The 13,661-nt window shown below is 40.9% G+C and overlaps 1 protein-coding gene across 2 annotated transcripts in view; it reads left to right on the top strand.

The window, feature by feature from the left end:
- The window catches only part of prkn (parkin RBR E3 ubiquitin protein ligase), a 423,212-nt gene that overhangs the window by 86,268 nt on the left and 323,283 nt on the right, over positions 1 to 13,661 (top strand). For both annotated transcript variants that reach the window (XM_007889436.2, XM_042332972.1), the window contains exon 2: positions 7,804 to 7,967. In XM_007889436.2, the coding sequence (XP_007887627.1) occupies positions 7,804 to 7,967 (164 nt within the window). The remainder of the gene's footprint in view (positions 1 to 7,803; positions 7,968 to 13,661) is intronic.

Consider the following 13,661-nt stretch of genomic DNA (forward strand, 5'->3'; position numbering starts at 1 on the left):
TTGGACAAATACTACATAGTGCAGTGAGAGTTATTAAAATGTCGCCGTCTCTGATTAAATCACTTTCTCGCGAGACTGAATAAGGCCATCTGATGGGCATATCACTCTGTTATGCAAACCAGAGTTGCAATCTGTGATGTTCTGCAAACAAAATCCAGCAAAAGATCAGAAAACAAATCCCAGCTGCAAAACTGCTTTTGTTGAAGTTTTTTTTAAAAAAGGTAAATGATACCACTTCAGGAATTTGTATATTTGTATTTAGTGCAGTGACTTCTGATTGGTGACTGTAGCATTTTACACTCCCGTTGTTTGGCCTGTCATGGTGTCATGTGTTAATTGCTAAATATTTTTTAGAATGCTGTCAATGGGTGCTCAATAACTAATCAGGTTGTAAAAACTGAAACTTAGTTTAATGTTGAGGGTTTAACAGCTCTGAAATGCTTTCATGTGAAAGGTGTTATATAAATGCAAGTTGTTGAGGCAGTGGATAAAATAGTCCTGAAAGAATTGTAGGAATAAGATGAAAAAAGAATTAAGAAGCAAAGGGAAGAGACATTGATAGAGAGGCATAGAACCATAAGACTTTGACCTGTAATTTCTTATTCCTGAATGTGAATTTATTTTCTTGGCCTATCAGGTGTCTTGACACATGGAGAAACAGATCACCTCGCTTAAAAATATCTAAACCAGTTCTATATATGTATGCCACCTACACACGGAAATTTTCCTGTGTCTGGAATGGAATGCACTCACTCTCCCTGGAGAGATGCACCGAAATTCTGAAGAGTAATCAGCATAGCAATCCCAAGAGCGAAAGCTTGGGAACCCCAGTAAATGTGTTGTGGTAGTGCTGGAGTTTAACCTGCTGAAACCACATAGCTGGCCATTGAAAGCACTGACTGGCAAGACATTAGTGATACTGGAACATTTCCGGGTACTTTCTATCAATTGCAGTGACTATGTATTTGTAAGAAAACTTGACTGCAAATTTGTATGCAGCAAGGTATAACAAATGGGAATGAAGTGACTGACCGATTTATTGGGAAAATTGTTGGCCTTTAACAATCCTTCAGATAATGTCATAGGATCTTTAACATGTATCTGAACACACAGATGGAACCAACAACTCTTCCAAAGAACGGAACTACTAGCAGTGCAGACGTATATGAAACTATTTCTAACCTTGTTCATAAAGTTAAGATTTTTTCTTTGGCATGCTGCCACTCACCGCTAGTTGATAAAGACTATGTATTTGGCAGCATAGTCTTTAGACAGAGTAACAGTAAATCTCTTTGGAAGCAAACTGTATCACTGGCAAACTCATCGACACAAATTGAGTTATATGAAATCAAGATTTATTAGACGTATAAAGAACTAATGTAAGCAGTAGTATCATAGTACCGAGACAGATCAACCCCTTCTGGAGTATACAGGAAAAGATCTTACTGATAGCAACTTGATCTCATTAAGCTGGATCTCTGGAAATTTGACTCCTCGTTGGATCTTGCTTGATCCAGAGCTGGGAAAACCATCTGTTGTCCATTACAGGTTGCTTCTAGAGACGGGCTTATCTCTAGAGACAAACGAGTAATGTAAAAGCTGTGAAATGTCATGATGTATATGTGTTCCTTCCAGGAAGCCTTTTTGCATATTCAGTTTACATGACTACAACCTTTTGATGCATCTGAAATTCCCCTTGTTTGTCTGAGCAGTCTGAATTTTCAAAACTTCCTATTTTCTCCTCTGCACAATTGGGTTATCCTTCGTAATCTGCCACAAGCACTCTCTCAATAACACTCCCTCACTTCCTTCGACAGTGGAGTGGCAGTCTAGGTTAAGCGTAAGTGTGGGGTTCAAACCCTCAACGTTTTGACCCAGAGTGCTGCAAGCCAAGCCAACCTGCCGTTGTGAGTGAGCACTTGGTGTGGTGTTAATAATAATACTGTCTCTGATCTCTTGTGGTAAATGCCAGCAATGTTTTGTACAATGGAGAACTAATGGAATAGATAACTGAATCAGTCAGTATCATTGAAATCAAGTAAAACGTTATGGGAAATGAGAGGCTATGGATTGTAATATGGAAGATTTCCTGGATACTACAAAAAGAAAGAAGCATAATCCAATATATCATGATAAAATAACCACTGGCATAAATCAGATGTTGTGCTGACACATAAAAAGGGTATTTTATTAATTCCTCTTGCACCAGTAGCATTGGTATCTTCTGTGGGGTGTTTAAAGAGATGTCAGCAGACCAAACTCCAACTGTCACATTGTAGTTATATGTTAATTTACGTTGTCAGCCTTAGAATCAGATGTTACACAGAGGAGAAAGTACCTATTCAGGTGGATGTGAAAGATCCCATGACACTGTTTGAAAAGATATCCCATAGCACAATTGCAAGAGAGAAGGGATATGTCCTGGTTTCCTGCCAATAATCCTCAAGATAAAATTGATAAGTTATGACTGTTTGTGGGACATTGCTGTGCACAGATTGGCTGCTGTATTTGCCAACAAAATAGTCAAAAACTCTACAATTACTCCAGTGAAGCATTTTGAGACGTTTCCATGTCATAGGGTCTCTGTTAAATGCAAAGATTTTTTTAAATCAAAAGCACACTCACCAAATCATAAACCTTGTTCATTTTCTGATGCAGGATATACCCATTGCTTCCATGCATTCCAAAGAAGACAACAGCTTTGGCAAAACAGAGCAGTGCAAATCACATTAGCATTTAATTTGGTCTGCAGCTTTTACTCCACTCTGGAGCATAAGGGGAGACCTAGTGAAATGTTGATTTTCTGTCTGAATAATCGCCCAGATCCACCACAAGCTTCACAAACTTTGTGTCAAATGTAGCACCAGAACCACTTTATAACACAGTATAATCTCAACGCAAAACATGCTTGCACCTTGTATCGACCTCTAGGGTGAGAAATTTATTTTGTTGCTAAATATAATGACTGGTGATGTGTGCTTATAATGGGATTTACTAGAAGAGAAATTTCACCCCCTTAGTGTTATAGTTTGTATTTGCTAGAGTAATTACATATCTGCCATTTTGAAATATTCAGAGCACTGCAAAAGCAAAGTGATTCAAGGCACTAACCGCCTATAGCAGTCGACCATAAGGAGCAGAGAAGATTGAAGGTTGAAATTACAAGTTAGCTGATCTCAAGTGAGTCAAACAGTGCGCTGAATTTGGCAAGTGAAATCAGCCATGGTTCCGGCTGGAAGTGGTGTGTGGGTGGACGTTGGACAAGGACAGGCTTTTCGTAGTTGACTCACCCATGAATAATAGGCGCTTGGGCAAGACACCAGCTGCCACCTGGCTTTCGTGGTACTGTACCTTTGTAGAAAGAAAAATAAGTTGACCACCTTCAAAAGAGGAGAGAAAATTGTTGGAAACTGTTTTTAGAGAATCCAATGATGCCTCTTTTAAGTGCATCTTAATGCACATATACATCCTTCTTTTACAGTTGGTGGTCTGTATTGGAGATTGGATGAATTTTATGCTAAGGTGAAAGATGGTGCTGCTTTGGAATGAAATGTGTTTTTCACTTTTCTCACCTTTTGTGAGCATCACTGACCCCTCACATATCTATAACGCACACGTTACAAATTGCATTGTTTCCCAATTCTTGTGCTTCTTCCAGAGTGGTAGAGAAGTAGTCAATATGACACATCTGGTTTTGTACCCTTTACTGTATGAGTAACGGGTAGATTGCAGGTGGGAAGGACTTACAGTTGCAGTCTGCTCAGCCCTACCATTTAAGGCAACCCTGACAGTTTAGCAAAAGTGCTCCTCTGCTTGAAATATTTTAATTGTACAGTTAAAACTGTCAAAACAGCAGGTGATGAACAGCATGTATTAGTGTTATACCACCTAGCATGCCAATTAAGGCATACCATTCCTTTAAGACTATCAATTTACATTGGCTGCCTGAAAATTGCTTGCCGCATATACTGTAATTTAGATATGAATGGGTATCAGCACTCTGGTACATTTCATGCACAAAAGCCATCATTTGTCTGCAGCAGCATGTTTCAGGTAAACACTGTAGTAGTTTGATTTGTGTGACAGGATATACTGAACCAGGATGCTATATGAAGCAAAACTTTGTGAGGTTTTGACTGCTTGCTACAGTTTGCTGGAGTATTCTCAATATGCTGTAGTTGCATTTTTAACACAAAATAATCTAACCACAGCAAGGAAATTACATTGTTGCACAGGCTGCAAATGTACGAGCATTTTCTGAGAAATGTTTTTCGAATAACCAAACTGAGGGCAATGTTGGGACTAATGGATTCAAGATGTTTCTTCAGCCACGAGATAAGCCTGTCGAACAAAATTCAACCAAATAGAAGGAGTTCCCTTGGAGACAAATACCCATAAATATTGTAAATATGGCAAAATTATATATTAAACTGCTAGATGGAAAGTACTTTGGTCATTCACTTCATGGTTATTTGCTGATTGCTGTGCCAAATTGGCTACCAGGTTTATCTACAAGTATACAGTCATAACATTATACATTAAATCCTTTGAAGCACTTTGAGATGTTTCAACAATGTGATAAGGTCTCATATCAAACCCAAGAATTATTATTTTATCACTTAAATGCTAGGACTCCTACGACTCTAACTTTTCACATATACTATGAACCAAAAAAAAGTGTTCCACCTGTGTGGATTCCACAGGCGTTTCCATTGTAAACAAGTAATAAAATGCACATTTTAGTTGTCGGCACAGAATAGATTCCTCTAGCCATTAACGGCTGTGCTTTCATTCTTTCTTAGCTTCACGCTGTTTAATGTTCTTCCTTTTCCATCTGGTTCTTTCTGTCTGTGCTTTTCAACTCTCAGATGTTAGTATCTCTATTTTACCATTCTTGATTCCTTTCCATTCTCCTGGACCACGCATTTCCCACATATAAGCGATGTGCTCCCAAAACTCTACCTATGCTAGTTTTCAATTAGCAGCCATGAAGCACACAAGAGCAGCACTACACCACAGCTGGACTGGTAATGAGGGACTGAACATGGCACTTTATAGTGCTGTGCATCAGTAGTCCTGTGCACCATTCACTGCCTCTGCTTCTCTGATTCTTGAAGTGTGGCTTTGTGCCATTTCTTGTCTTATTTGCAATGGCTGCCCAACTTCCTTATCTGAATTTATGAAGGTACTGTCACTAGCTGTCTCAGAGATGCCATGAATATGACAGAATCAGCCTTTAAGGAGTTGAACTGACCAACTCTGAAAATTTCAGATCCACTAACATATGATATACCAAAGAGAGCAAGACTGCTTTACTCAGATATTAAATCACTCCCCCCTCCACCAGCCAATCATAAGAGCTTGTTTGAAAGGTTCAGTTGATAATGTGGCAAAATGTTAATCATTTAAACCAAACAAGTCGAAACGTGGCAATTGTACCTATTCTGTTTTTGAATCACAAAATAAAGTGAGCTACTCTAATAAGCGACATGGTCTTAGAATTCTGTATTCTGCCCATTTTCTGAAAGTTTACGTTTTTGCAGGGATTTGATAAACATATAGCACTGGACCATACGGAGTAGAGGTCTAAAATGTACATTATATGTAGAAATTGTTAATATATGCTTGGTGTGTGTGTGTGTCTGTTCACAAGTACATAAAAACAATACTTACCTTTAGGAATTTTTGTTTGTTTGCTTGCTCTTTAAATTTTTATTCCATAAATTACATTGATTTGTTAAGATCAGTGTTATGTTTTGCTCTATTTATGACTCTATTTATGGTTTTGTGGGGCTACAACAACAACTTGCATTTATATAGCGCCCCTCACGCGAGGTAGCCTCCTGTCCATGGTGAACAGGCCTTCTGGGCTAAGGATACCTGATGTGCTCAGGTAAACAATCTGTCCTGAGGAGGAGCTACCATACTTTGTACAGTATCATCTAACACAGGGTGGTCCAATTGGCGGTTCGCGGGCCGATTTCATCTGGGCCTCCCTCCATTTCATCTGGCTCACCCGCCCCCTCCATATCCTGTAAATGTTATGTTTCTGGAAGGGAAACACAAAAATATTGCTGATGCAGTCCGCGGACATTTCTCAAACAGGGCATCCGGCCCTCAGCAGCCAAACGGTTGAACCACCCTGATCTAGCAGATCAAATATTTTAGATTGGTTTAGCTCTTTTTATTAATTGCTAAAATGTATACAATGCTATATCTCTGACTGTTCATATGGTACAGGAGACTTTTAGTTTTGAATCTTGATTGGCCTATTTAGCCCTTAATTCCTTCAAGGTCAATAAGATGAATTTCAAGACCTCATCCTCACGTTTTGAATTTGTTAAGCAAATAAAGGAGGAAAAGGGGCAGCTCAACAACAACCAACAACAACAAAATTACATTCATGTAGCACCTTTCACGTCGGAACACGTCCCAAAGATACTGGACAATCAGTGTTTTGGACCCATGCTGGAGGGGTCAGGATCGGGGGGGTGGAGAGCAGGGTGAGAAGGAGGGTGATTGAAGGCACGGTCAAAGTAGATGGCCTTGAGACGGGTTTTGAATGAGGCAAGGGAGGGAGCGAGGAGGAGGGATTGCGGGATGGAGTTCCGGAAGGTGGGGGCAGAGTAGCTGAAGGCCCGCCCGCCAACGGTGGGGCAGGCGAGGCGTGGACATGAAGCAGGCCGGAGCCCGCTGAGCGGAGGGAGCGGGCAGGTTGGTAGAGGGTTAGGAGGTCGCAGAGGTAGGGGAAAGCAAGGCCATGGAGGGCTTTGAAGGTGAGGACCAGGATCTTGAACTGAATCTTCTGTGTAATGGGAAGCCAGTGGACTTGAGCAAGGATGGGGGTGAAAGGGTCATGGAGACTGCTGCGGGAGAGGACATGGGCTGCAAAGTTCTGAATGATCTGCAGCCTATTAGGGAGTTAGGGAGGCCGACAATCAGAGAGTTTTCATAGTCAAGCTTGGATGTTATGAATGGATGTATGAAGGTCTCGGCGGCCTGCAGTGTGAAACAGTAGTGGACCCTGGCAAAGTTACAGAGGTGGGGGAAGGCAGAGAGGGTCATAGCACGGTTGTGGGGTAGAAAGGATAGTTAAGGGTCAAAGAAGGCGCCAAGATTAGTGACTAACTCAGTGAGGTGGAGTGTGCGTCCTTGCATGGTGATGCTGTCAGCGCTTGAGGCAATCAGTAGGGCCTCGATCTTGTTGAAGTTCAACTGAAGAAAGTTAGCTCTCATCCAGGACTTGATGTCCGACAGACATTCTGTCAGAACAGCAGTGGTCCTAGAGTCAAGAATGGAGACAGAGAGGTAGAGTTGGTTGTCATCGGCATACATGTGGAAGTTGTCTCCGGGTGATATCACCAAGAGGGACCATGTAGATATTGGAGAGGAGGGAACCAAGGACAGAGCCCTGAGGAACGCCGCACGAGATGGTGCAGGGACTAGTGGAGAAGCCGTTCACAGCATTCCTGATGCACAGAGTACACAATGCTGGGGGCCGTGTTCAGCCCCTCACCAATCCCAACTATGCTGCTGTTAGAGGTCTGCTCTTAGGGCTGAGTTCTTTCTGGGGATGAATCGGTATCAATGAGATGGTAAAGACAGTCTACAGCAATACAAGGCACCCTGGTAGGTGTAGAAATGTCCTCAGCCCAGAAAGCCAAATCCTCATTCGGCACTTTTCCACTAAAATATATTTTTTGCAGATCCTAAAAAATGTCTCAAAGGGCCAAGAGATTAATATACTGTGCACTCTGTGTCAAGTATTGATCTATCAAATGTTAATTTGGTGTTTTGGGTCAGTGTTTGTTAGGTTCAATTCAAGCCATGGATTCCCAGTGGAGCTTGATGCAAATGCCAGCATCCTCCAGCTTAAGGAGGCAGTTGCTAAGAGACAAGAAGTTCCAGCTGACCAGTTACGCGTGATCTTTGCTGGAAAGGAGCTGAGCAATGACCTGACACTGCAGGTAAGTTCCCCTTGGATTTTTTTTTAATTTTGGGAGGTTGCCAACTCTGTGGTTCATGGCTCTAAAATCTCGCCTATCTGACATTCATTTCTGAGATGTAATAGAATAAACAGTACCAGGGGATTTCTTGAACTTTATTCAACACAGCTTCGTTAATTCTGACCTTCTTAATTATGCAGTAAAAGTGCATGTAAGAGGTGGGAGACAGGTCTGCACTAACTAAGCAAATGTTTGCTGTCTGAATGCCTTGACAACTCTGCGATTCTCTGTGCTTTTGTTTCTTTATAATCTTTTTTTTAATTTTACACATTCTGCTCATTTATTGATGCAAAAGGACATGAATATATTGTTTATGCTACATTACTGCAGTACCCAGAGTGTATGACCCAAGTCTGACCCTTGGAGGCAAAATAATGATGCTGCTTTTACAAATACGTGATAAATCTAATGTTGAAAGTCACCTGAATTTTACTACTTTGGGCCTTTTAAAAAAACTGAAGAAACTTTGTAGAAATTGGACGGGTTTGACATTTTTCACTTTGCACCATGATTTATTTGCAGATAGACATCATCTCCTGCCCAAGTAAAAGGAAGTGCCCTAGAAAATGTTCATATGGGTATCTGTGGAGTTGGGTCTAAAGGGTTGGTCAAATAGGGTCAATTCATTTGTGTTCTGATGTGAAATGTCACTTGATCTCTTGACGGCATTTTTCTTGCCCTTTGAAAGGATGTCTAGCTGAAATCTAGGTGTTTGTGCTGTCACTTCACAATTGTCTTATATAACAAATAATGCAATTGTGTTTGAGTTTGAAAGAATTGTGAAATGAGCTAAAGGAACAGACTATCAACATTTCATAATTTTACTTTTTGAAATGTGAAACCTGAGACAATTTTTAACATTTGGAAGATTTTAGTGTGGCTATAAATTGTAACTTATCAAGTTGTAACATTGCAAAATCCTCGGCAGGTATGTATTGGCAAGTGACGTGAATGTTTTTGTAGGCAAATGTGGCAGCCAATTGCACTAGCTAGATCCTGTAAACAGCTATGATGTGAATGATCAATTCATCTGGAAGATTGTTGGCAAGGCCAATGTGTTTAAAAGCTAGAAAGCGGCTTCACCATCTTGTACTAAGGACAAAGAACAGTATGGCTCTGTTTATTCGCACGTCCATTTATCTGACTGTTCATTTACCCACATGAGGCTCCGATGTGGGTGGTCATAGAGAGAGATAGTGTTAGAGAGAAAATAAAGTAGAGTGAGAGAGAAAAAAATACAGAGGAAAAGAGAACAAAAGTAGAGGGAGAGAGTCAGAGAAAGAGAAGGGCTGGCAGTATGTGGTGCTATACCCCGGATGAAACAATTTTTAATTGGTGTTCTAGCCAATTTATATGTTGTGTGATGTCTGCTTATTTGCAAAGGGGCTGGTCCCAATTACTGCAGATAATCCTTTCTCTCATGCACAAACAATGAGTTTGCCATCTGAACTCCCGGATCTCATCTATGTTCAATATTGGAACAACTGCACCTCCTTTTCTCTGTTCATTTCAATTGCAATTATTTCCGTGGTTCCTTACCTCTCATGATATTTTAAGACCAAATTTAAATTATATTGTTCATCGAATATTACAAAACATGCCCTGTGCATCAACTAAATACAATCAGCAATGCTGTCCACTCAGATATTCTACTGTCTTTGTTACTGACATGTGTATTATTGTTTTGATGTGACTGGAGTGTGCTTGTCCTCGGAAGCTCTGAACAAATCTAGTGCATCTTTCAGTTTGTGCTCTTGTCACATCTAATGAACACTTTGTTGCTGGGTTAAGAAAAAATATAAAGCATCACAATTCCAAAGGGATTTCTTATTATAAAGACAGTGAAAAGACAGCCATTTTTAGTGACCAATGTTCAGTCGTAATCTCATTGCAGGGAATTTTGGCTCATCCCATTTCTTCTAGAATTGAAATGAGTTGTAGCTCCAGCTATAACTCATCCAATGACTGGGCTTCCTTAAATTATTCTTCAGGTTTGTCACCTTTATTTAAAAACATTTTTTTAAGGGATTATTAACCCCAGAAAAGCAATCTGCTAATCGACTAACAACTGGGTTCCAACTCACTGCTAGGTAAAAAGAGGCTTATGAAGTAAGTAACTTGCCTAACCTGCCCGGGAATTGAACTCGGGTCCTCTCGCTTACGAGGTGAGCGCTCTAACCAGGACTCCAAATGTGTTCTTTGCCAATCTCCCCAGTTCAGCCATTCACAATGTTCAACTAATTTAAAACTCCCACAAATATACGGTCTCGCCCACAAATATATGGTCAATTCATTTTACAGCATATTCTGTGAAGCACTTTGAGACGTCTAGAAGACGTGAAAAACACTATATCAAATGCAAGGATTATTATTATTATAACTCTGCTGACCTTATCCTTGCATGTACCAATCTCTGCACCACAGCACCACAGTCTTGACAGGTTCCACTGGCTTCCTGTCGCAGAACTGCTCAATTTCAAGATCCTCACACTTGCCTACAAATCACTTCATGCTCTTGCAACTTCCTACTTCTCTGATCAGCTCACACCCCACTCTTCTACCCTCTCCCTTTGCTCAGCTGGCTATGGGCTTCAGCGCGGCCTTGGATCGCTTGCTTCACTGTCGATGGTTGTGCTTTCAGCGATTACCTCCCAACCATCTGGAGCTCCCTGCCTCAATCCCTTGAACTTGTCCCCTCTGAGCCCATTTTCAGATAACAACTGAAGACTTTACTCTTTGACCATGTTTATGGCCACTTCCCTTTCTCCCAAGCTCAATGTCAAACAACGCCATTGTTAAGCTCTCCGAGATGCTACCCACCATGAAAGGTGCTGTTGTTGTTGAACTGCTCTGGTTAACTTACTGAGTTGGTCAACCTGAGAGATTGAAATTGATATCAGCAGAACTGCAGTTATTAAGTAAAGTGCTTCAGCAGTCATATCTTTTTAACTACATGCTAATTTACCTGCATAGAGAAGTCCAACTCAGCAACTCCTGCAATTCCCACAATGAAGTTATTGCTCCTAAGTATTTTTGTGAGATATCTCTCTTCCTCTTTTTGCAACTCATTGTACAAAGAAGGAGAAAAAAACAATAATCAGTCAATGTCATTCAGAGCATTCAAGCTAGTAACAAATATCATCGACTTTCAACAGTGAAGAAGTGCCTGGCCTCTATTCTGTACAGTCTCCTGACAGCACAGCTCAGATCATGAAACCAGTGTAAGGGACTCAGTCTTTTACTTCAAGGCCACAGTGGGATTGGAGCTTCAATGTGCTGGGCGACCTCACTATGCCACCACTTAATATTCATAAGATAAGCATTTGAATAGCAAAAGAAGTAGTCAACATTAATTGTAATTCTGTGTAAGGGTTTTAGTTTTGAAAGGACTATTTGTTATGAGGCTCTCTTTGATCCCTCTTTTAGTAAAGAAATGCTGCTACTGAACTCCTCAGAGGATGAATCAATCTCAATGATGTAATTAAAAGAATTGCAACAAACTCAATGCCGGAGCCAAGACACAAGGATGCTTTCTTTCAGGATATTGTATTTCTAGGCTTTTTTAATCAAAGAGAATTAACACCATTCCTTTTCAAACGCTCCAGACATTCTAATCTCTAGTGAGATACAATCTATGAAAAAGCATTTGATCGGCTTATATGTAAGCAGGCACACATTGTAAATAAAAATGCTAGTGCACAGCACATCTGTCTAGTGTTTTCAATTGTGCTATTATCCGCTCCTACAATATTTCATCAATCTGTTTACCAAAACATTTTGCCCACATGTCAAGAGTAGTGCATGCAGATATAAATGTTCATATTAAAATGCAGTGGTTCATGTGGCAACATTTCTCAGAGCACCCATTGTACCTGGAGCAAAACCATACAGATAAGGTAGTACTGTACCCCGTTGATTCTAAAAACTGAGTGTTATAAGCAAAATGACCCCAGTCGACATCCCTGGCTTCAGAAGGACACGTGTTGCTATTCATGCAAAAATAAACCTTGTGTTCAAGAGACATTGGGGACACACAGGATTCCTCTGACCTGAGCTTCACCACAATACCAATATTACGATATGGAATATTAAGTTGTACAAAAGCAGAACTCAACCACTGCAACAAATTGCATTCATATTGCGCTTTTTACATCGGGAGGCCATCACAAGGCGTAAACAGTCAAGGATTTCCACCTGAGCTGGGACTTGGATGGGGAGGAGTGGGTTAGAAACATAGAAACAGGAGTAGGCTATTCATCTTCTCGAGTCTGTTCCGCCATTCTATAAGATCATGGCCGATCTATACCCCAATTAAGTCCAATTACCTGCGCTTGCCCTCTATCCCTTAAAACCCTGACTTAACAAATATCTGTCGACCTCAGTTTTGAAAATGTGAATGAATCCAGCATCCAACAGCCTTTTGGGGGAGAGAGTTCCAGATTTCCACTACCCTTTGGATGCAAAACTGACTCCTAAATTCACTCCTAAATGGCCTGGCTCTAATTTTAAGATCATACCCCTTTGTTCTGGATTAAGGTGGGTGAGGGGGTGGGGTGGGGAAGATGACCAAAGTTGCAGTCAAAGAGAAAGGTCATGAGTTAGACCTTGAAGGAGGCAGTTAGGCACATACTACTCATGCAGTTGCATGGAGACCTCGGTCAGCGAGGGGATCCCCTGCCATTGTTCTTCAGTTACCTTTTGGCTCCAGGCCATATTCTAATCCACTCCCCAAACCCAGTGAAATCCCCTCTCCACCATCCGAACCTGCTGGGGTAGGTGGGGGAGGTGGGACATGTGGAGGTCCTCCTTGTGGCTCCTAGTGGCTCCATGCCCACACAGGCCACCTTTCAGCCAATAACAGGATATTTGTCCACTAAATTTGGTTGCCTGGGGACTTGCTGCCGGTTTCCCAGCAACGGAGAGGAAACCATTAGGTTTCACCCAGAATCAAGCCATGCATGGGACTCCCGTGGGGCAAACATTGCTCCTGTGCGAGGGAAGGGACCAGGCGGAGGGACTCCAGGATGGAGTTCTAGAGAGTGGGGAGGATGTGCTAAAAGTCCGAGCACCAAAGGTGGAGAGCGGAGGGCAGGAACGTGAATCAGGTCAGTGACTGCGGAAGGGACGCAGTAGTCATTTGGTAGGATTTAACTCCTTCCACAAATCAATCATCAGGCTCACTTGCAGCGACTTCATCTGTGTAATTTACTTCCGGTGTGGCCAAGTATTAGTATTAGGAATCCCAATATAAATTAGATCCCAATGTAAAGATATTTCCAATGTAAATCAAATTACATAATGTTATAGCATTATTTATTTATACTCCTCAGTCCCAAAACATTAAACGTTGTTGAACGAAGCCATGATGTTTGGGAAAATCAATTGCAGGTTCAGATTAATAATAAATAGACTTCAATGATTGACACCAACAGGCAACAAAGCACAGCCTACATGTTGACAGTACAGGAAACTATGTACCTGACATGACTAAAATATACTTAGTTAATTTTAAGTTAATATTTTTGTCTTCATTTAGCTCAAGAGTAATGCTGCCTGCAAATAAATAATTGATTATTTTGGTCTAAGTATAGAATTTTCATTTAACCAAACAATGTCCAATTTACTGTTTTTGTATGAAATTCTTAATACTGTATA

The sequence above is a fragment of the Callorhinchus milii genome, unplaced genomic scaffold (assembly GCF_018977255.1).
Source record: "Callorhinchus milii isolate IMCB2004 unplaced genomic scaffold, IMCB_Cmil_1.0 Scaffold3, whole genome shotgun sequence".
NCBI classification, from domain to species: Eukaryota; Metazoa; Chordata; class Chondrichthyes; order Chimaeriformes; family Callorhinchidae; genus Callorhinchus; species Callorhinchus milii.